At 39.7% G+C, this 17,249-nt stretch overlaps 1 protein-coding gene across 1 annotated transcript; it reads left to right on the top strand.

Annotated features, from left to right (window-relative positions):
- Nucleotides 1-1,958: 1,958 nt before the first annotated feature.
- On the top strand, nt 1,959-16,073 carry ELP6 (elongator acetyltransferase complex subunit 6). The gene is made up of 7 exons (XM_074283095.1): nt 1,959-2,148; nt 2,546-2,624; nt 4,471-4,541; nt 6,123-6,241; nt 8,510-8,711; nt 14,103-14,249; nt 15,607-16,073. The coding sequence occupies exons 1-7, from the start codon at nt 2,095-2,097 to the stop codon at nt 15,733-15,735; spliced, it is 801 nt and encodes a 266-aa protein (XP_074139196.1). The 5' UTR covers nt 1,959-2,094; the 3' UTR covers nt 15,736-16,073.
- The last annotated feature ends 1,176 nt before the right edge of the window (nt 16,074-17,249 follow it).

Genomic DNA, 17,249 nt, shown 5'->3' on the forward strand with positions numbered 1-17,249 from the left:
AGAGGTAAAGGAAGATGGAACTGGAGGAGAAGCCATTTAATTTGACATTTAGGAAATCATTTGGAAATCACCTTTGGTACAGCAGTTTGGAGAGAGTGATGGCACAAGTAGAATTAGAAGGAACAGAGAAGAGAGAGTAGGCAAAGAGAAAGTAAAGATGCTTTCTTTGCCATGGTTCTTAGATGGAATGTTGTCCTATGTTCCCATTCATCACGTTAGCCAGTGTCCCTCTCTAACCACCACTCTCCTTTGTGTGCACATGTACATATATACATTTGTATACCCCAATAGAATGGAAGCCATGTCTTTACTTTTGTATTTATGTCCCAGCACTGTCAGTGCCTGACACATAACTTTGGTTGTGGTTTTTTTGTTGTTGTTAAAGCTTTTTATTTTCAAAACATATGCATAGATAGTTTTCAACAACTCACTTTGCAAAAACTTGTGTCCCAAATTGTTTTCCTTTCCCCTCCCCCATCCCCTAGACAGCAAGTAATCCACTATGTTCAATGGTGCAAAGTTTCTATACATATTCCACAATTATCATGATGCATAAGAAAAATCAGATCAAAAAGGGAAAAAATGAGAAAGAAAATGAGAAAAGGCAAGCAAACAATAATAAAAAATGAAAATGCTATGTTGTGGGCCACGCTCAGCTCCCACAGTCCTCTCTCTGGGTGTAGATGCCTCTCTTCATCACAGGATCACTGGAACTGGCCTGAAAAGAGCCACTTCCGTCCATCATCATCGTATAATGTTGCTGTTGCTGCGTACAATGTTCTTTTGGTTCTATTCATTTCATTTAGCGTTCATGCAAGTCTCTCAGGACTCTCTGAAATCATTCTGTTGATAATTCCCTATAGAAATATTTCATAACATTCATATACATAATTTATTCAGCCATTCTCCAATGGATGGGCAGCTGCTCGGTTTCCCATTCTGTTTAATTTAATAGCCTTTTCCTCATTTCTAAAATATACAGAGAATTGATTCAAATTTATAATTCAAGCCATTCTTCAATTGACAAATGGTCAAAAGATATGAACAGACGATTTTTAGATGAAGAAATTAAAACCATTCATAGTCATATGAAAAAATCCTCTAAATCACTATTGATCAGAGAAATGCAAATTAAGACAACTCTGAGATACCACTACACACCTGTCAGATTGGCTAAGATGACAGGAACAAATAATGATGAATTTTGGAGGGGCTGTTGGAAAACTGGGACACTGATACATTGTTGGTGGAGCTGTGAAAGAATCCGGCCATTCTGGAGAATGATTTGGAACTATACTCAAAGGACTAAACTGCGCATGCCCTTTGACCCAGCGGTGTCTCTGCAGGACCTGGGTCCCAAAGGGTTCATAAAAAAGGGGAAAGGATTGGCTGGGGAGCTGTAAAAAAACATCGCTTTGATGCAGCGAGGGTCCAAGGGAGATGATGTAACACGGATTTGTATTGGACCCAATACATCACGGTTTCGAGGTTTTGTCTAGCTCGGTTCAACAGCAGGTTATAGGAGCGGTGAACGGAATAAATGATAAAAATTAACTCTATTTATTATTTCCCTAACGTTGAACCTTTCATTCCCGGTTGACATTTTGAACAAAGTGCTCATCTTCTCGAGGCCACTAGGTGGCTCAAGGGTCGCCTTGGATGAATTCGGCCTCGGGCTGTTTCGAGGCCCAAGTCACTTACCTTTCTACCCACCTGTGTTTCTGCTGCAAATCGGAAAAACAACATCTTTTTACGGAGAGTGTGTGTGTGTGAACCTTTGAATCATTATTCACTATGGACCCTAGTCCATACAGATCTCTTTCTTTGCTTTTTCCTTCTCTGGTTGAGATATCAGGACTATTTAATCTCATTAACGGAGTTTGTTGGATAGTACTTGGTCGGTTTTACAAGGGGTCAGCGGCTCATGCGCTTCCGGGGAAAGGCAAGTGCGTGCGCATGCGCATTCCTCTCATGCAATGGCAAGGGTGGTGGAAGTTTGCGTTCCGGCCTCGTCTCTAGGCGTTTTTTGAGGCCTCTTCAACCGCCCTATCCTACACATTTAAGACCTGACCACTAACACTTCCGAGGCTCGGGATGTTCCCTGAGCTTAATAACTTGCTGAATGTCAGCCCTGAGAAGCCAGAGCAGGTAAGGAAGAAACGGAGAGGGAAATCCCGCCACACCTCGCTGTTGCTCCAACTTGCTGCACTACATCTCCCAGGGGGCTTTGCGTTTTGTACAGGAAGGGAAAATGGAGGTTGGCACGCCCCCTGGGACTTGTAGTTTACCGGGAGATTACGCAGGCCTAAAAAATCGAGATCTTTTATGAGTATTTCTTGGGAGAAAGCATTTTTCTGTTTAAAACGGGACTGTTTTTGAAGGATCCGTGTGGAGCAAGCGCCATGCTGATGGTGATTTTCTAAGTTGCCGAAGTGTAACCATTAATTATCAGTTAGATATGAAATTATTACTTTACCACTCAAACTTGGTCACCTGTTGCCTTTCCTCCCTTACCCAGACTTGTTGATCTTTTCGTATCTTTAAGGGGACATTTACTCTGCTCTGCGATAACAAGACAGACGGAAGCTTCCTCGTGCACCACTTCCTCTCCTTTTACCTCAGAGGTACGGCAGCTTGCAGCCTGGGAACAGACACCCACAGACAGAGTCCTTTGTGGCTTACCTGTCCCCGTCTGGGAAATGAGGGGCCCTTTAAAAAGTGTCCAGATAAATAAGTGTCGTTGTGATGGGGCTTTTCTGTTGTTTCTGCCTGAGAAGCCGCTTCTCTGGGCAACCACAGATGTGGTCCTCAGCTTAAGGTTTGGGCTGTAAATTCCTCCATGGAGGGGAAGAGCGCTGACAAAACGCCGGTTGTAGCGTTTGCGGCCTTGGACTGCTGTGCGCATCTGTGAGACGGGAGTGGCTGCCCCTTTTCCTTCCCTGACCTTTTTTTTTTAACTGTGAATGTTTGAATTTTTTTTTTTACTTCTTTACTTTCAGTGCCCCAGAGCCAGACAGTGAGCAAAGGGATAGAATTCTTAGGTGACAACAGCCTGGACATCCAGGCTTCCCCTTTCACTTCCTTCCCAGGAGATGCTGAGAGGAGGGCCAAGATCTCCACAATAGCTATATCTAATTTGGAAAATAAAATTTTAAGTAGGACCACTCTCAGTTCTTGTCCTAGAAAGATATGTTGATTTAAGGAGGTATTTAAGGCCAACTTGAATTTAAATAGTACTTTTCCTACAGAGAAAAGTCATTTATCCTCCCAGTGTTCACGTTTGGGGCCTGACCTTCCACGATAACAGCGCACGGTCCTGTGGGAAGGTGCCCCTAACCGTGATCTGGCTTGGGACTCTTGGAATCCAGAGTCAGTGAAGACATCCTCATTATTATTCTGACTTTATCCTGGAGGAAAGAGATTCAGAGGTAGAGGGCGAGGTCCTCCAGGAAGTGTCACACCCTAAAGCAAGTCTGGTCCTGAAGCACAAAGTTCTAGACGAACCAGACCTGCCTCTGCCGGGCAATGATCCCAGTGGGAGCAGTCTGAGTCCACAAGGGAGAGGAGGGTCATCAGAGAGCAAGGCCTGGCAAGGTGAGAGAGCTGGACATGGAGAGCACTGAGGTCCTGACTGTCTGGTGCAGGACAAGTCATGCCATTTCTTCATCCATAAAACACTGAACTAGATGACCCTCCGCATCATTTCCATTGTGAATCATAGGGACCTTCCGGGCCATCAAAGCCTTTCATTTTATAGAAATGGGGAAAACTGAGGTACAGGAAGGGTAAGTGACTTGCCCAAGATAACACAGCTAGTAACTACTTGAGATGGGATTTGAACCCTGATCTTCCCAACCAAGTTCAGAACTGTCTCCTGGAGTCCCTGATTCTGTGATCACATAACTCAGAATCCTGCCTCCTGGGGAGATACTGGGTGTAAACCTTCTCTCTGGAAGAGAAGTATTGAGTAAATGAAGGCGTCATTCTCTCCAAACCCACACAGCCTCCTGGAATTAGAACTAAGAGTCATAGTATTTGGATTCATTTTTTTTTCCTTAAAGAAGCTAACATAAAAGAGATCTTAGTCTTCTTAGCTCTCCTGTGAAAGAATTGAAAGGGAAGAAAAAAAAAATTTTTTTATTCAGCAAGTGAAATTAGAATGGCAGAACAGAGGAAGAAACTTGAGTTAGTGGTGAATGGAGTCTTTGGTAGAGTTCAGAATAAAATCCAGGTGTCCTTGTTAGCAATTACTTTTCAGTGCTAGACTTCCAGTCTCAAAGGATATGCTCAGGTACTGAATGCTCTTGTCAGTGTGTCATTTTTATTGATTTCCAGTCTTACAAACAAAATGTATAATGCTAGGCTAGAGAATTTGGACTTTATTTGGTAGTATTGAAAGGTTACATATCAGAGTGAGATAAATTTTGGCCTCCAAAATTTTACTAATGATGAATTTATTTTATTTTCCAGCTAACTGTAAGGTTTGCTTTGTGGCCCTTCTGCAATCCTTCAGTCATTATAATATTGTAGGTCAAAAGCTGGTAAGTATTTTACGTGTGTGTGTGTGTGTGTGTGTGTGTGTGTGTGTGTGTGTGTGTGTGTACCCACCTGCATGAGGGGAAGAAGAAGGAGGAAGACAGGACAGAAAGACAAAGAGTAGGGGAGGGAAGAGGGAAAGAAGGAAAGGAAGGAAAAAAAGAAGAGGAGAAACATTGCCTCCTAGGAATTTGCCATCTAGTTGAGGATATATACAAACCCTAATAATAACAAGCAGCATATTCAGATGCTTCAGTAGACAAGTAATTGTATTCATCTAGATATTTTCTCTGAGGGTATAGTTCATAACCTCATCCCATTTGATTTTTGTCCATGTTCTTCATATAGTCTATCTAATTCATGGGAAAGAATGGACCCAAATATGGCACCTTCTGCTAATAACCACATGAGTGGTGTAGTATCATAGGGTTTCAGTGGTGAGAGAGAGCACTAGGGATTAAGTTAGTTGGAGGTTTCACAGAGGAGGTGGGATTCAAGCCAAGGTTTGTAAAGAAGTTTCATTCGAAACAGTGTTGAAGAAGGCGCAGAATAGTCTTTTTTGGGCCAGTGGCCTGAGCAAAGGTTCTGAAGTGGGAATGTGCATCATGGATTTGTTCATGTAACGAGTGGTGGGAGAGAAGGTTGAAGAGACTTCAAAATGGAGGATGACCTGAGTGCCAGGCTAGAGGATTTGGGCTTTATGTGGTAAGTAATGGGAGTCATAGAAAGGTTACATATCAGAGTGAGACAGTGTCTGGCCTGCAGGAGCTTACATTCAACTAATGTCTTCCAGATAAGAAAATATAGGACACACATACACAGATAAAAATGACCTTTTGGAGGAGAGTGCACTTGAGCTGGGCTTTGAAGTGGAGTAGGAGTGAGAGGGAAGAGCCTTTGGAACAACCCCAAGAAAGAAACCATCTCTTCCTGCTTGCTCTTCCTATCTGTCAGACATTCCACAAAAGGGGAAGGATTGGACTTAATGACTTCTCAGTCCATGATAATGATCAGAGAGAGGGACAGATAGTGTGCTTGAGAGTTATGAGATGGAATTATAATGATGAAAATATTATGTCCCTCTCCAAAGATTGGTACAAAATACAAAGTAAAACTGCATCATAAACTGATTGGCTTATTAAATGATTCACCTACAATTTCCTGTTATACAGCATTCTTTCTATACTCATTTGCAAATGATTTCTGTTCCTCTGCTTATATAAATCAGCAAGAAAATAATATATAAAGTGGATTTATAAGCCCAGCTGTGCTACAGGATCAGCTTCCTGCCTCCTCCCAGTCTAGCAGCTCTTGTAACTGTATTCCCCAGGTGCTTTAGAATATTGGGTAAAAGTCACTCTCTGAGTAGCCATCAGCTTCAGAACTGTTTGTATGGATGATCCCCAAGTATCCTTAATGTGGCAGTGCTATGACAATGGGAAATTATTTCATTTTTCATCAGTGCTACATACAAGAGGAGAGAAATGGATAGTATTCTGGCTTTGAGGAGACTTCTTGAGGTACAGAGATCAGGCAGGACCCGTCTCATCTTTTTTTTTTTTTTTTTTTTTAAATTATTATCATAGGGAGTCAATCTGATCGCTGCCCGAGATCGAGGACAGCTGGTATTCCTGGAAGGCCTAAAGTCCACTGTTGAAATCCTCTTTGGGTCAGAGGAACAATCAAACACCCTCAAGTTTATCAGGTTAATGATCTTTTCTTAACCCTAATGTTCAAATTCTTGGCATCTAGAGGTGGGTCGTTGCTAAGTTCTTCTTTGCCTGGGATATGGACTGCTTGGCATTAGCTGCTGCTCTTACTGTTGTTCTGACTACTTTTCTACTCATGGGATGGTGCCGCCTTATTGTTCATTGAAACCTGATTTCATCTGGAGAAACCTGTTCTGATAAGAATTGTGATGGAAGTGATGGGGGTACCTATTTGTGGTTTGACTTAGTCAGTGACACTCAGGAATGACACTTCCTTTAGGGAAAAACTTTCATCTCCCTCGTCATTCAGTTTAGATGTTTTGATTGAATAAATCAATAAACAAATTTTTATTAAGTGCTTACTCTGGACCAGTACTGTGCTACTAAAGAAGATACAAAGAAAAGAGAAAGTTGAGGGAGAGAAGGAAAAACAGAAAGAACCACAGACAAGTGGGTCAACTATGAAAATGACTGAACTTAGGTAGTTAACAAGACATAAATAGAAAAGCAAGCTGAACACAATAGAGATCTACAGATAATGTTCCTTGACTATGAATATGGAAATGCTTGGTTTAATTTGGTGTTTTAGTTCAGATCACAAAATTTTTTTTAAATGAAAGACTTGTGGCCTCTGTCCTCAAGGAGCTTACATTCTGGTGGGAGAGGGAACAAATCATAAATAGGTATCTAACAGTTAATATAAACAGATGAAACAGGAAACGCTCAAACAGGTGAAGCAGAGTGGATCAAAGCAAGGCTGGCAAGGCTAGTTGGAATCTGATTGTAGGAGACCCATTCCCTTAAAAGGGCAATGGGGAGCTATTGGAGGTCTTTGAGTGGGGCAGTGAAATAATTTGTGTTTAGAGTTTATGACAAGGAAGACTGGCCGAGTCTTAGATTGTTTTGGGGAATGGTGAGTGGTTCATTTTGGCAAGAGGGTAAGGTTTTGTGAACAAGAATAGGTTCTTTCATAATCAGTACTATATCATCTGGGCGAGGCACTTCTGACTGGCCTCTTACTTTTCATTATTTTTGGGTAGTTTTTTCTACTCTCAAACTCCTCAGATTGCCACTAGATGTTCTAAAATTTAAGCGAATACTAATGACTACATTGTTCTGTGAAGCCCGATATCCCATAGATCCATTTTATATCTATTGGCTGTTGGACCTCTCTGGGCTAAAGATCATTATCTTAGATGTCTTATAAAGTGAGAAAACTGGACCATTTATTTCTTCTGTCTGTGAGTTAAATATATTCTTTTCTAAGAATATTTGTGTGTCTTAAAGAGGAGAACATCGGAGAATATACTGTTACTTTGCTCTTTCTTTAGAAGTCACTTTATATTGAATGAATAAATAGAAGTTTCCACTAGCTAATTCTCTGCTATTTTTAATTTTGCAAACTCCTCTCAGCTTGATTTTCTCTTGTGGCCTTCATAGATAGCATTCTCATTTTACTAAATGAAAACCAAGGATCCGGGGATCGAGGTTCATTTCTTGTGGCAGAAGATATGGTATAATTCAGGTCCCACAGGAGTTGGGGTCAGGTGGCTTCAGGTCAGGGGTAATTAAGTCTTCTTGCCTCTGGGCTCCAATTTACTCATTTTGGGAAATACCGTAGTTAGAGCAGCAACTTTGGAGTGAGATTTTGGTTTCACTAAAGATAGGTCTCTCCTCCCTGCGTGTTAACTATAAAGCAAGGTTTGGATGAGATGGTCTCTGTGGCCTCTTCATCCCCTAATCACTGAGTCCTACCATAGTCAGGTCCCTAAATGAATTAGGATTAGGAGTTCCTGAGCTTGGTTTGGCCTGTGTGTATTCCTATAGAATGATACAGACCTCTGCTGTAGGTTAGCTTTGGGATCCTATTTTGGTTGTGTTTAAACTGGACTTGGGGGAGAATAATTTGTCATTTAAAGCCCATTCCAGTTCCCTGTACCTCTGGAGCCTTCCCCAACCACTTCAACTCTCAGGGAGCTGGATCTTTTAGAAACTCTTAGTGCTTGTGCTGCAGTCATCCATACTCTGCCTCGGGCATCTCTTTGTTATTTCTGTTGTTATTCTTTAGTTATGTCTGTTGTTATTTTGTGTATTTAGTTTTTCAGATGTGTTCTCCCTCTGACCTAACTGCAGGCTTCTGATGGAAGAAGCTTTCAGTTCCTCTTTGTGTGTAGCACAGAGTAGGCATTCAAGGACCTGGCTGCACTGATGAATGGATTAACTTATGGGGTTTTGTTTTGGGGGTTTGGGGTTATCATTTCCAGGGAATCTGACACGGATCTGAAGTCCTTGTATGAGATGGTGCACAAAGCTCTGACCCCCTCGGGTGATGGAGATGCTGCTTCAAGGAAGTTCCCAGTGCTTTTGGTGGATGACCTGAGTGTCCTGCTCAGCCTGGGGGTGCGAGCAGTGGCTGTTCTGGACTTCATCCAGGCCTGTAGAGCCACTGTCTGCTGCCAGTTGAAGGTACGTTTGTTTTCTGAATGACTTTTTGATGGCTGTCATCTTTAGAGTCTGAAAGTATGGGGGAAGCTGGCCCTCGCTGGGTCGGAGGCACTTTGCCCTTTGGGACCAAGCTCTTCAGGAATCCTTGTTTGTTCCCAGCCAGCCCCTCCCCCAGAACTTCCAGTTTCTGTAGAGGTGTTTGATCACCTCATTCCCAGGGCCACAACCCACCCCCACCTCAGTCAGTCAGTTGCTGGATCTTGCCTCTGGGAGGTGGCCTCTAGAGCTGCAGGTTGTTTCCTGCCCTCTTACTCCAAGCCCCACCGTGCCCTTGCTTCTAGGCCTTCTCCACTGCAGCTTTGCTCCCCAGGCAGCTCCCATAAGAGTCCCTCTGTGGCTCTAACTTTGAGGGGCTCCCTGGAGAGCCTGGCATCCGGCTTGTCTTTCAAAACCGCCTTGGTTTTTTTTTTTTTTAAGGAGTGTTGTACTGATGCTTTGAAATATGTCTGCTTTTCAGTCCAACTCTTCCAGCTCTTCCCACCCCTGATTAAGGTCATTCTTATTCAACAAAAAACAGTTGAAGAAGAGTGTCTGCAATAGTTTGACTTTGCAAAACCCTTTTCTGCCATAATAGGGGAAGTGGATGTCACGATTTCTTCCTTATTTCACAAAATTTCCCATCACATATCTCATGTTCTAGCCAAACTGTGCTGTTTTTTTGTTCCCCACATTTGACATTTCATTTTCTTTCTCCATGCCTTTAGAGAATCACTTTTCACTTTCAAGAAATTTTATTTTTCTGTTACATCTTATGTTTTCAGTTATTTGCTTTCTTCCCTCCCTCCCACCCTGCCCTTAGAAAAAGCCAGTATTTTTATATATGCATATCATATATTATATATATCATATGTGTGTATATGATATATCAAATATATGTGTATGTATGTATATTTGGAACCATATAATACATATTTCCACATATTAGTTCTTTCTCTGGGAATGGATAGCATTTTTCTTTCATAAGCTCTTTGTAGTTGGGGGCAGCTAGGTGGCGCAGTGGATAGAGCACCAGCCCTGAATTCAGGAGGACCCTAGTTCAAATCTGGTCTCAGACACTTAACACTTCCTAGCTGTGTGACCCTGGGCAAGTCACTTAACCCCAGCCTAAGAAAAAAGAAAAAAAAAGAAAAAAAAGCTCTTTGTAGTTGATTTGAATATTCATTTTATTAAATTACCTTATTCAGTTACTCTTTAAACAGTATTGCTGTTACTATATACAACATTCTCTTGATTTTGCTTGTTTCATATTGCGTTATTTCATGCAAATCTTTCCATGTCTTTCTAAAACCAACCTGTTCATCATTTCTTACAATACAAGTAGAATTCTATCACAATCATAAACCACAAATCATTCAGCTATTTCCCAGTTGATGGGAATTCCCTCATTTTCTAGTTCTTTGCCATTACAAACAAGAGCTGCTATAAATATTCTAGAACATAAAGGTTCTTTTCCTTTTTCCTTGATCACATTGGGAAACAGACCAAAAGTGATATTGCTGGGGCAAAGAATGTAGTTTCACAATTCTTTGGGAATAATTTCAAATCGCTCTCCAAAATGGTTGAATTAGTTCACAATTCCACCAGTGTATTAGTGACCAATTCCAACAGCGTATTAGTATTCTGATTTTTCTACATACCCTTTGATGTTTCTTTTTGGCCAATCTGATAGGTATGAGGTGGTACTTCAGAGTTGTTTTAATTTGCATTTCTCTAATCAGTAATGATTTAGAATATTTGTTCATATGACTACATGTGACTGATTTCTTCTTCCAAAAACTGCCTGTTCATGACCATTTTTTATTTGGGGAATGATTCATATTCTTACATATTTGACTCGGGTTTCTCTAGATGAAGCTTTTATTTGAGAAACTGGCTATAAAATTCTCCCCCCACCCCCCAATTTTTTTGCTTTCCTTCTAATCTTTGTTACATTAATTTTATTTGTATAAAATTTAATAGAACCAAAATTATCCATTTTATATCCCTCAGTGCATTCTTTCTCTTGCTTATTCATTATCACCCACTTTTGCATTGAAGTTAAGAGTATTGAAGATGGTGTTGATTTAATTTGGAAGCTTTTACTCAGTTCTTGGGATTTTTTTATCTCCTTATCCTCTATAGCAGATGTCAGTGCATAAATAAGCTCTGGTTATTTTCAGCTCAGCCCTTTTTACAGATTCTAATTGTTAGTCTTAACAATATGAGATTGCCAATTATCCAAAGAAATTTTTGCTGTTGCCTTTAGATCATAAGATCCAGTCTGCCAACTCCTTTACTTGTCTCTTCGAGGGGAATCTGTAAGAAGCCATTTTTCCATTTAGCTTCATCTTCCTTTGGTCTTTTGTTTTATTTTTGTAAGAATGTCAAGATTAACATGATTAAAGTCTTCTCACTGAACATTAGGCAGAATTCTTTCATTTAAAAAATAATAGCAAAATTAATGGGTTTGGATGGTCTAAAATAAAAAATGTAATTCTTAGTACTCTTTGATCCCCCTTATGTTCTTTTGTTACTATCAATTTAGAAGACAGAGGGAGGCAGCACAGGACTAATGTATTTTTTGGTTGTTGTTACATGGTTTGTCAACTAAACTGAATTGTCAGCTTTATTATAAACCCCCACTGAAGTCCTCTCTGGATCGCTCATTATGCCATGGAGGTGATCCTGAGTCTTCAAAAGCAAAGCTAATGGCACACAAATTGTCATAGAACCTACCATACTGTATCCAGGGATGAATTTCTTATCTGCGGCCTGGCCTAGCTCCATCTGAAGAGGCAAGTCATCCAAAGATGTGCATTTTTTTCCTGTTATAGTCACTCATGAGCACTGTAGTCTCCTCCAGTGTTTTGATATACATCAGTGAGTGGACAATGGAACCACAGATGCTTAGCATATTAACATAAAACTAAGAAGAAGACTGACCAACTGGCAACTCCCTTTGATGTAGAAATCCCCTAGGTACAAACTGAAGAGTCCAGAGGTGGGAAGAAGGGGGAAAGGTTAAATACAGAAGAGACAGCTCTTCTGTGCTACCTGGACTAAAATTTCTTTGCACTGGAAGTGTATGTTAACATCAAGAGCACAAAGAGCTTCATCTTTTTATATACCCCACCATGTTGGGTTTGGAGAGTATAAGATAATATGGTGACAGACAGTTCTCATGTAGTCTGTAAGTAACCCCACAGTAACTTCATTGCCCTTGGAAATTTTCAAGCACAGATGGTGACTGTCGGTAAGGATATTGTAAGAAGGCTGCTTCTCTTAAGGCTGAGTTTAGAACAGACGCCATCCAAAGAATTGGAAATTGTGGGGATGTCTAGGAATTGGGGAATGGTTGAACAAGTTGTGCTTTATGAGTGTAATGGAATACTAGTATTCTGTAAGAAATAATGAACACGAAGATTTCAGAAAAATCTGGAATTTCCTTCAGACCTATTCTTTTGAAGAACCTCTATGGTAGATGATCTCCATCCTTTGGGGGTATAATTTATTATGTGAACTGATATTGAGTGAAGTGAGCAGAACCAGGAAATCATTGTACACAGTAACAGCAACATCTTGAACATTGTACATAGTAACAACATCTTGTAACATTGTACATAGTAACATCTTGAACATTGTATATAGTAACAATAACATCTTGAACATTGTACACAGTAACAACTACATCTTGCAGTGATCAATTATGACCAGTTTAGCTCTTGTCAGCAATACAATAATCTGAAATAATTCCAAAAGATTTAGGCTGGAAAATCCAGAGAAATAAATGGAGTGTGAATGCAGATCAAAGTGGACTGTCTTCACTTTTTAGTTTGTTTGTTTTCTTTTTCATGATTTTCTTTTTGTTCTGATTCTTCTTTTATAATATGATGAATGTGGAAATATGTGTAACATGATTGTACATGTATAATCTATATCAGATTGCTTGCTCTCTTGGGGAAGGGGAGAGAAGGGAGGAAGGGAGAAAAATTTGGAACTCATAATATTACAAAAATGAATTTAAAATTGTTTTCACATGTAATTGGAAAAAAATAAAATACTATTAATTGCAATATATATATATATATATATATATATATATATATATATATATAAAGATGCCTTTAAAGAGTACTTCCACTAGTAAGAGTTTTGAATTCCATAAAGGTCCAGAAAAAGCAAAAGAAACTTTAAGGTAATTTTCTTAGTTGTTGCTCTTTTTGAGGAGAACTTGAGAAATAATAGTTTCAAATTAATAAAAATGTATTCTCTTCATACATTGTACAAAACATTTTTTTGGGATACAAAGAAATATAAATTGGTAGCCTTTCTTTTCCAGGAGCTTTCCGTAAAGTTGGAAAGACAAGACATAAATGTGAAATATAATAACTATAATATAATATTTCAGTATCTCTTCAAACTAAGAATAGAGGAAGTATCACAAGCTAATAGATGATTAATTTATAAAGACAGTAAGTGCTCTGGGAATTGAAAAGAAGAATCATGTCAGGCTATGGTAATCAGAGAAGGTTTTATGTTAGAGGTATTATTTGAGCTGGGTTTTAAAGGAGGGGTAGAATTTTATAAAGAAATAACAAAAGAAAGGACATTCTGGATGGAAGTAATCACACAGTTAAAACTCTAGAAGCAGAAAAGTACAAAGTCTCTTCACTGGACAATGAGTAAAGCAGGTCACCTGTATCAGAGATTTTACGGAGGAGACAGGAGATAGAAAACAAAATTGGAAAAGATATTGAAAGTAGGCTTTAGAAGATCCTGAGGACAGGCTATGACATTGGGCTTCATAAGGAAGGGTTTTATTAAGTAAATGAAATAGAGTAGTATTTTAGGGAGATTAGTCTAGTGGTTGGAAACAGGATGAATTGGAGAGGGAAGAGCTTAGAAGCAGGGAAACTGAATTGGAGTCTGTAAAAGAAACAATTGTAGCTTCAGCTAACGAAGAAAAGAATTTCAGTAATAGTGGTAAGGATGGAAAAGAGAAGGTGAATAAAAAGGATACATTGAAAGACTTAGTGATAAAGTAGATATAGCAGCAACAGTCTCATAATTGGTCTTGTACTGCTCCAGTCCATCCTATTCATAGCTACTAAACTCATTTCCCTTAAGCACAGATCTGACCATGTGACCTTCCTATTCTGCCAGCTCTAGGGGCTTCCCCTTATATTAAGGGAAAAGATTAACCCCTCTGTTTAGCTTTTAAAGCTCTGTACAACCTGGTCTCTGCCTCTGTTTCCAGCTTCAATGTATTCCTGTTCCTGTATTTTGCAATCAAGTCAAATGAACCTTTTCTCTTATAAGTAAGAACTGTTTTCCTTTGGGTGCTTTAATAGTAATTGGATCTCTTTGATCTAGGGAAATGTGTTAGCTTTGGTGCATGACAGTGACAAGACAGAGGATGAGGAGAATGCGTTGCTAATGAATGCTCTTGGTCACCAAAGCAGCTTGATCCTCCGGGCTGAGGGATTGCTCACCGGATTCTGCAAGGATGTTCATGGACAGGTAATGTGGGTATTACCTGGGCAATGATGGTTAGTTAAAACTTTTTAATAAAGGTCTCTTTTTCAGGGTGATTATGGTGGTATTGGGACCATTCTTTCCAATAGAAGGAGACTGCAGATTACAATTGAATGAAATGATGGTCCATATACCAAATAGAGTTCTCCAGAAGTCAAATCACCATGCCAAAATATTGAACTGATATGAGCATTGACTTTTAAAATGGTTCCCTTGAGAGGCTGTACTTGTTATAATTCAAAATGTATTCAATTTCAGTTATTTTTCTGAATTTCAAAAATTCAGTTATTGGACAGTTATTGGACTTCAGACCATTCTTTTGAAGAACTTCATTGGTAGATTCTTTGAAGATATAGATTTCACTTTTAGAAATGACCAAAAGCCATTTATAGCAAGTCTGGTGAATTAAGTGGGTCAAGTTGGTAACTCCAAGTTGTGACTGAATAGTGGGACTAATGTTATTATGTGGTTCCTAGGAGCCCAGGTAGAGAGAAGGAAGGGGCCTCAAAGACCATCTATTTTGGATGAGGAAAATAAAGGGCTACTTTGGCACTCTATTAGAGAACTGAGATTTAAACCCAGAACTCTCTATTGCATTGTAATGTTCTCTTCTCTAAATTATAATTGTTCTCTGAGTGCAGGTTTCTTGGGGAGCTTCTGGAGGCAGCCTTAGTTTCAGTTCAGTGTAATAATCACCCCAAATGCAGCCAGGAGTTCAGATCCTTTATTGTGTCCTTCAAAGTCCTGAATCTTCCTGGGCCTGGTTAGCTTTAATAGAGGCCTATCTCTCTCCTTGGTTCCAAGAGCTCCCTCTGAATCTCTCCAGCCAACTTCAGCCTCTCGTCCTCCCAATGTCTCCAGCCAGCACAAAGGTGGAAGTTGGAATGAATATTGACTCCTCCTCCCAGAGAGTGGGATTGTGGGCTTCTGACTTGTGAATCTCCCGGAAATCAATCCTAGTTGTGAATCTTCTGGAAGTCCACGAGTGGACTTGTTCTTTCCTCCTTATATACGCTCTCTAAAGGTGTGAAGTCTAATGTGTGAACTCCTTTAAAGGTATGAATTCCTTTAAAGATGTGAACTAAGCACCTTGTTTCAAGTTCTGGCCCATCACATTGCATCATACTGTTTCCTTTATGGTGATATTGCTAGAATAAGAGTGTCCTGAAGAAAACACACCTGGTGGTATATAAAATCCTAATGCCCTTGTTTAGAGATGTTAGTTACCTTTGGTTGAAGCTATATATGGGAAAAGTTATTAGAGGGATGGAGGAACAGGGACAGGGACAGGAACAAGCTACCCAAAGGTGACTCCATTCATTCTCCCTCCTTATTTCTGCAGTTGAAAATCCTATGGAGGGGATTGCAGCAGCCAAAGTCTGAGCAGACTCGCAATCTTATTTATCAATACAAAATACAGGACAAGAATGTGACCTTCTTTGCTAAAGGACTATCTCCTGCTGTGCTGTGACTTGATCTTTGGACTATGAAAAGTAACATGCTGACTTCTCAGACTGGAAAAAAAAGATTATGCCATAAATGGCCCTTTCCCAAGTTTGTGTTAAGCTCTTGTGATTGAAGCCCAAGACAGGACCTTTGTATAGGTTTCTTGCTTCTCTCATCATCACCATTTTTAGGTAAGCAGACCAAGAGCAAATGTACAAAATTCTCAAGAAGTAGGCATCCCTTCTGTTCACTGTGGATAACTGAGCCTAGAATCTAGTCCCAGGCTTTAGATGTGAAATACTATACAATGGGCTGATGATCTTGGTATATGTGTGGAATTTATTTAATAAAACTTGAAGTGGATTTTGTTGATGTCTTTTGTCTGTATCATTTCAGGATCCTTCCCCGACCTGGGCTGAACTCTCCTTTCTGATGAAAACAATTAAGCCAAAAATGTCCCACTGAGTAAATTGCATCTGACAATACATGCTGACAATTCTGACAGTCTGACAATTCTGTCTTATTCAAAAAACAGTCTCTCCCTCCTTGCTATGAGGGAGAAGTTATGTTTTACTATTTGCAACTTCTTCAGGACTTTCTTGTTTTTTCCATCTCTCAGAACTCAATTTCCTTTGAGTGATCTTTTCAATTGTATTCATGCATGTTGTTCTTTTGATTCTGGATAAATTTACACTGATCTTCCCACATTTCTCTGAATTCCTCATGTTTGTCATTCCTCCCTGCACAATAAGATTCCATTATGTTCATATGTTTTACTTCAGTCATTCCCCAGACATTAGGCACCCACTTTGTTACCAGTTCTTTGCTGCAACAGAGTGCTGTTACAAATATCTTTGTGTATATATTTCTTTGTGTGTATATGTATAACACACTCGTGTGGGGGGGAGAGGGGTGATTTCAGAATCAAAACAAGTGGTAGATCCCAGTTGTTGGGATGAAGAGGATTTTGCAAACCTTAATACTCTAAGTAAATGAGTTACTATTATTATTTTTGGACCAAATGTTTTATAGATGTCATGAGATTTCAATGAGGAAATCCCTGGTACTGATATAGATTGGCATCTGCTTAAAGACTTAAGAAATTGCATTGAGCACAAGTTAACACAGCTATTATGTGAGAGAGAGAACTTGGACCAAAGTTTACCCAACTCTGAAATTGGTTCTGCATATAGCATGGAGTCACGCATACTTTGAATGTAATTTTTATATAATTATAATTTGTAAAATAATGATGTTGTTAACAAAGAATGGCAGTTTTCAGAATGGTAAAAATAGAACCTGAAAGCAGGCTGCTCATTCATTGTATGTCCCCTCTAAAGCCTTAATATGATTTTAGGAACCCCCCCCCCACAATTACCTCAACCTATTCTAACAGTCCCCTCAGTTCTGACACACTGATTTGAGATTCCATTCTCACCTTAAATCCTTTCCCTTTCCTCCCGTGCCACTGATCTTTGGCTTCAGTAAGTGACACAATCACAGCAGAGGGTAGCTCATTATTTCTTGCTTCTCTGTTTC

The sequence above is a fragment of the Sminthopsis crassicaudata genome, chromosome 1 (assembly GCF_048593235.1).
Source record: "Sminthopsis crassicaudata isolate SCR6 chromosome 1, ASM4859323v1, whole genome shotgun sequence".
NCBI lineage: Eukaryota > Metazoa > Chordata > Mammalia > Dasyuromorphia > Dasyuridae > Sminthopsis > Sminthopsis crassicaudata.

Excerpts from the sequence above, each read along its gene's own strand:
- ELP6 (XM_074283095.1), top strand. The coding sequence starts at position 2,095 with ATGTTCCCTGAGCTTAATAACTTGCTGAATGTCAGCCCTGAGAAGCCA. Across the intron at positions 4,542-6,122 it reads ATATTGTAGGTCAAAAGCTG|GGAGTCAATCTGATCGCTGC; the intron begins GTAAGTATTTTA and ends TTATTATCATAG. Across the intron at positions 8,712-14,102 it reads CTGTCTGCTGCCAGTTGAAG|GGAAATGTGTTAGCTTTGGT; the intron begins GTACGTTTGTTT and ends TCTTTGATCTAG.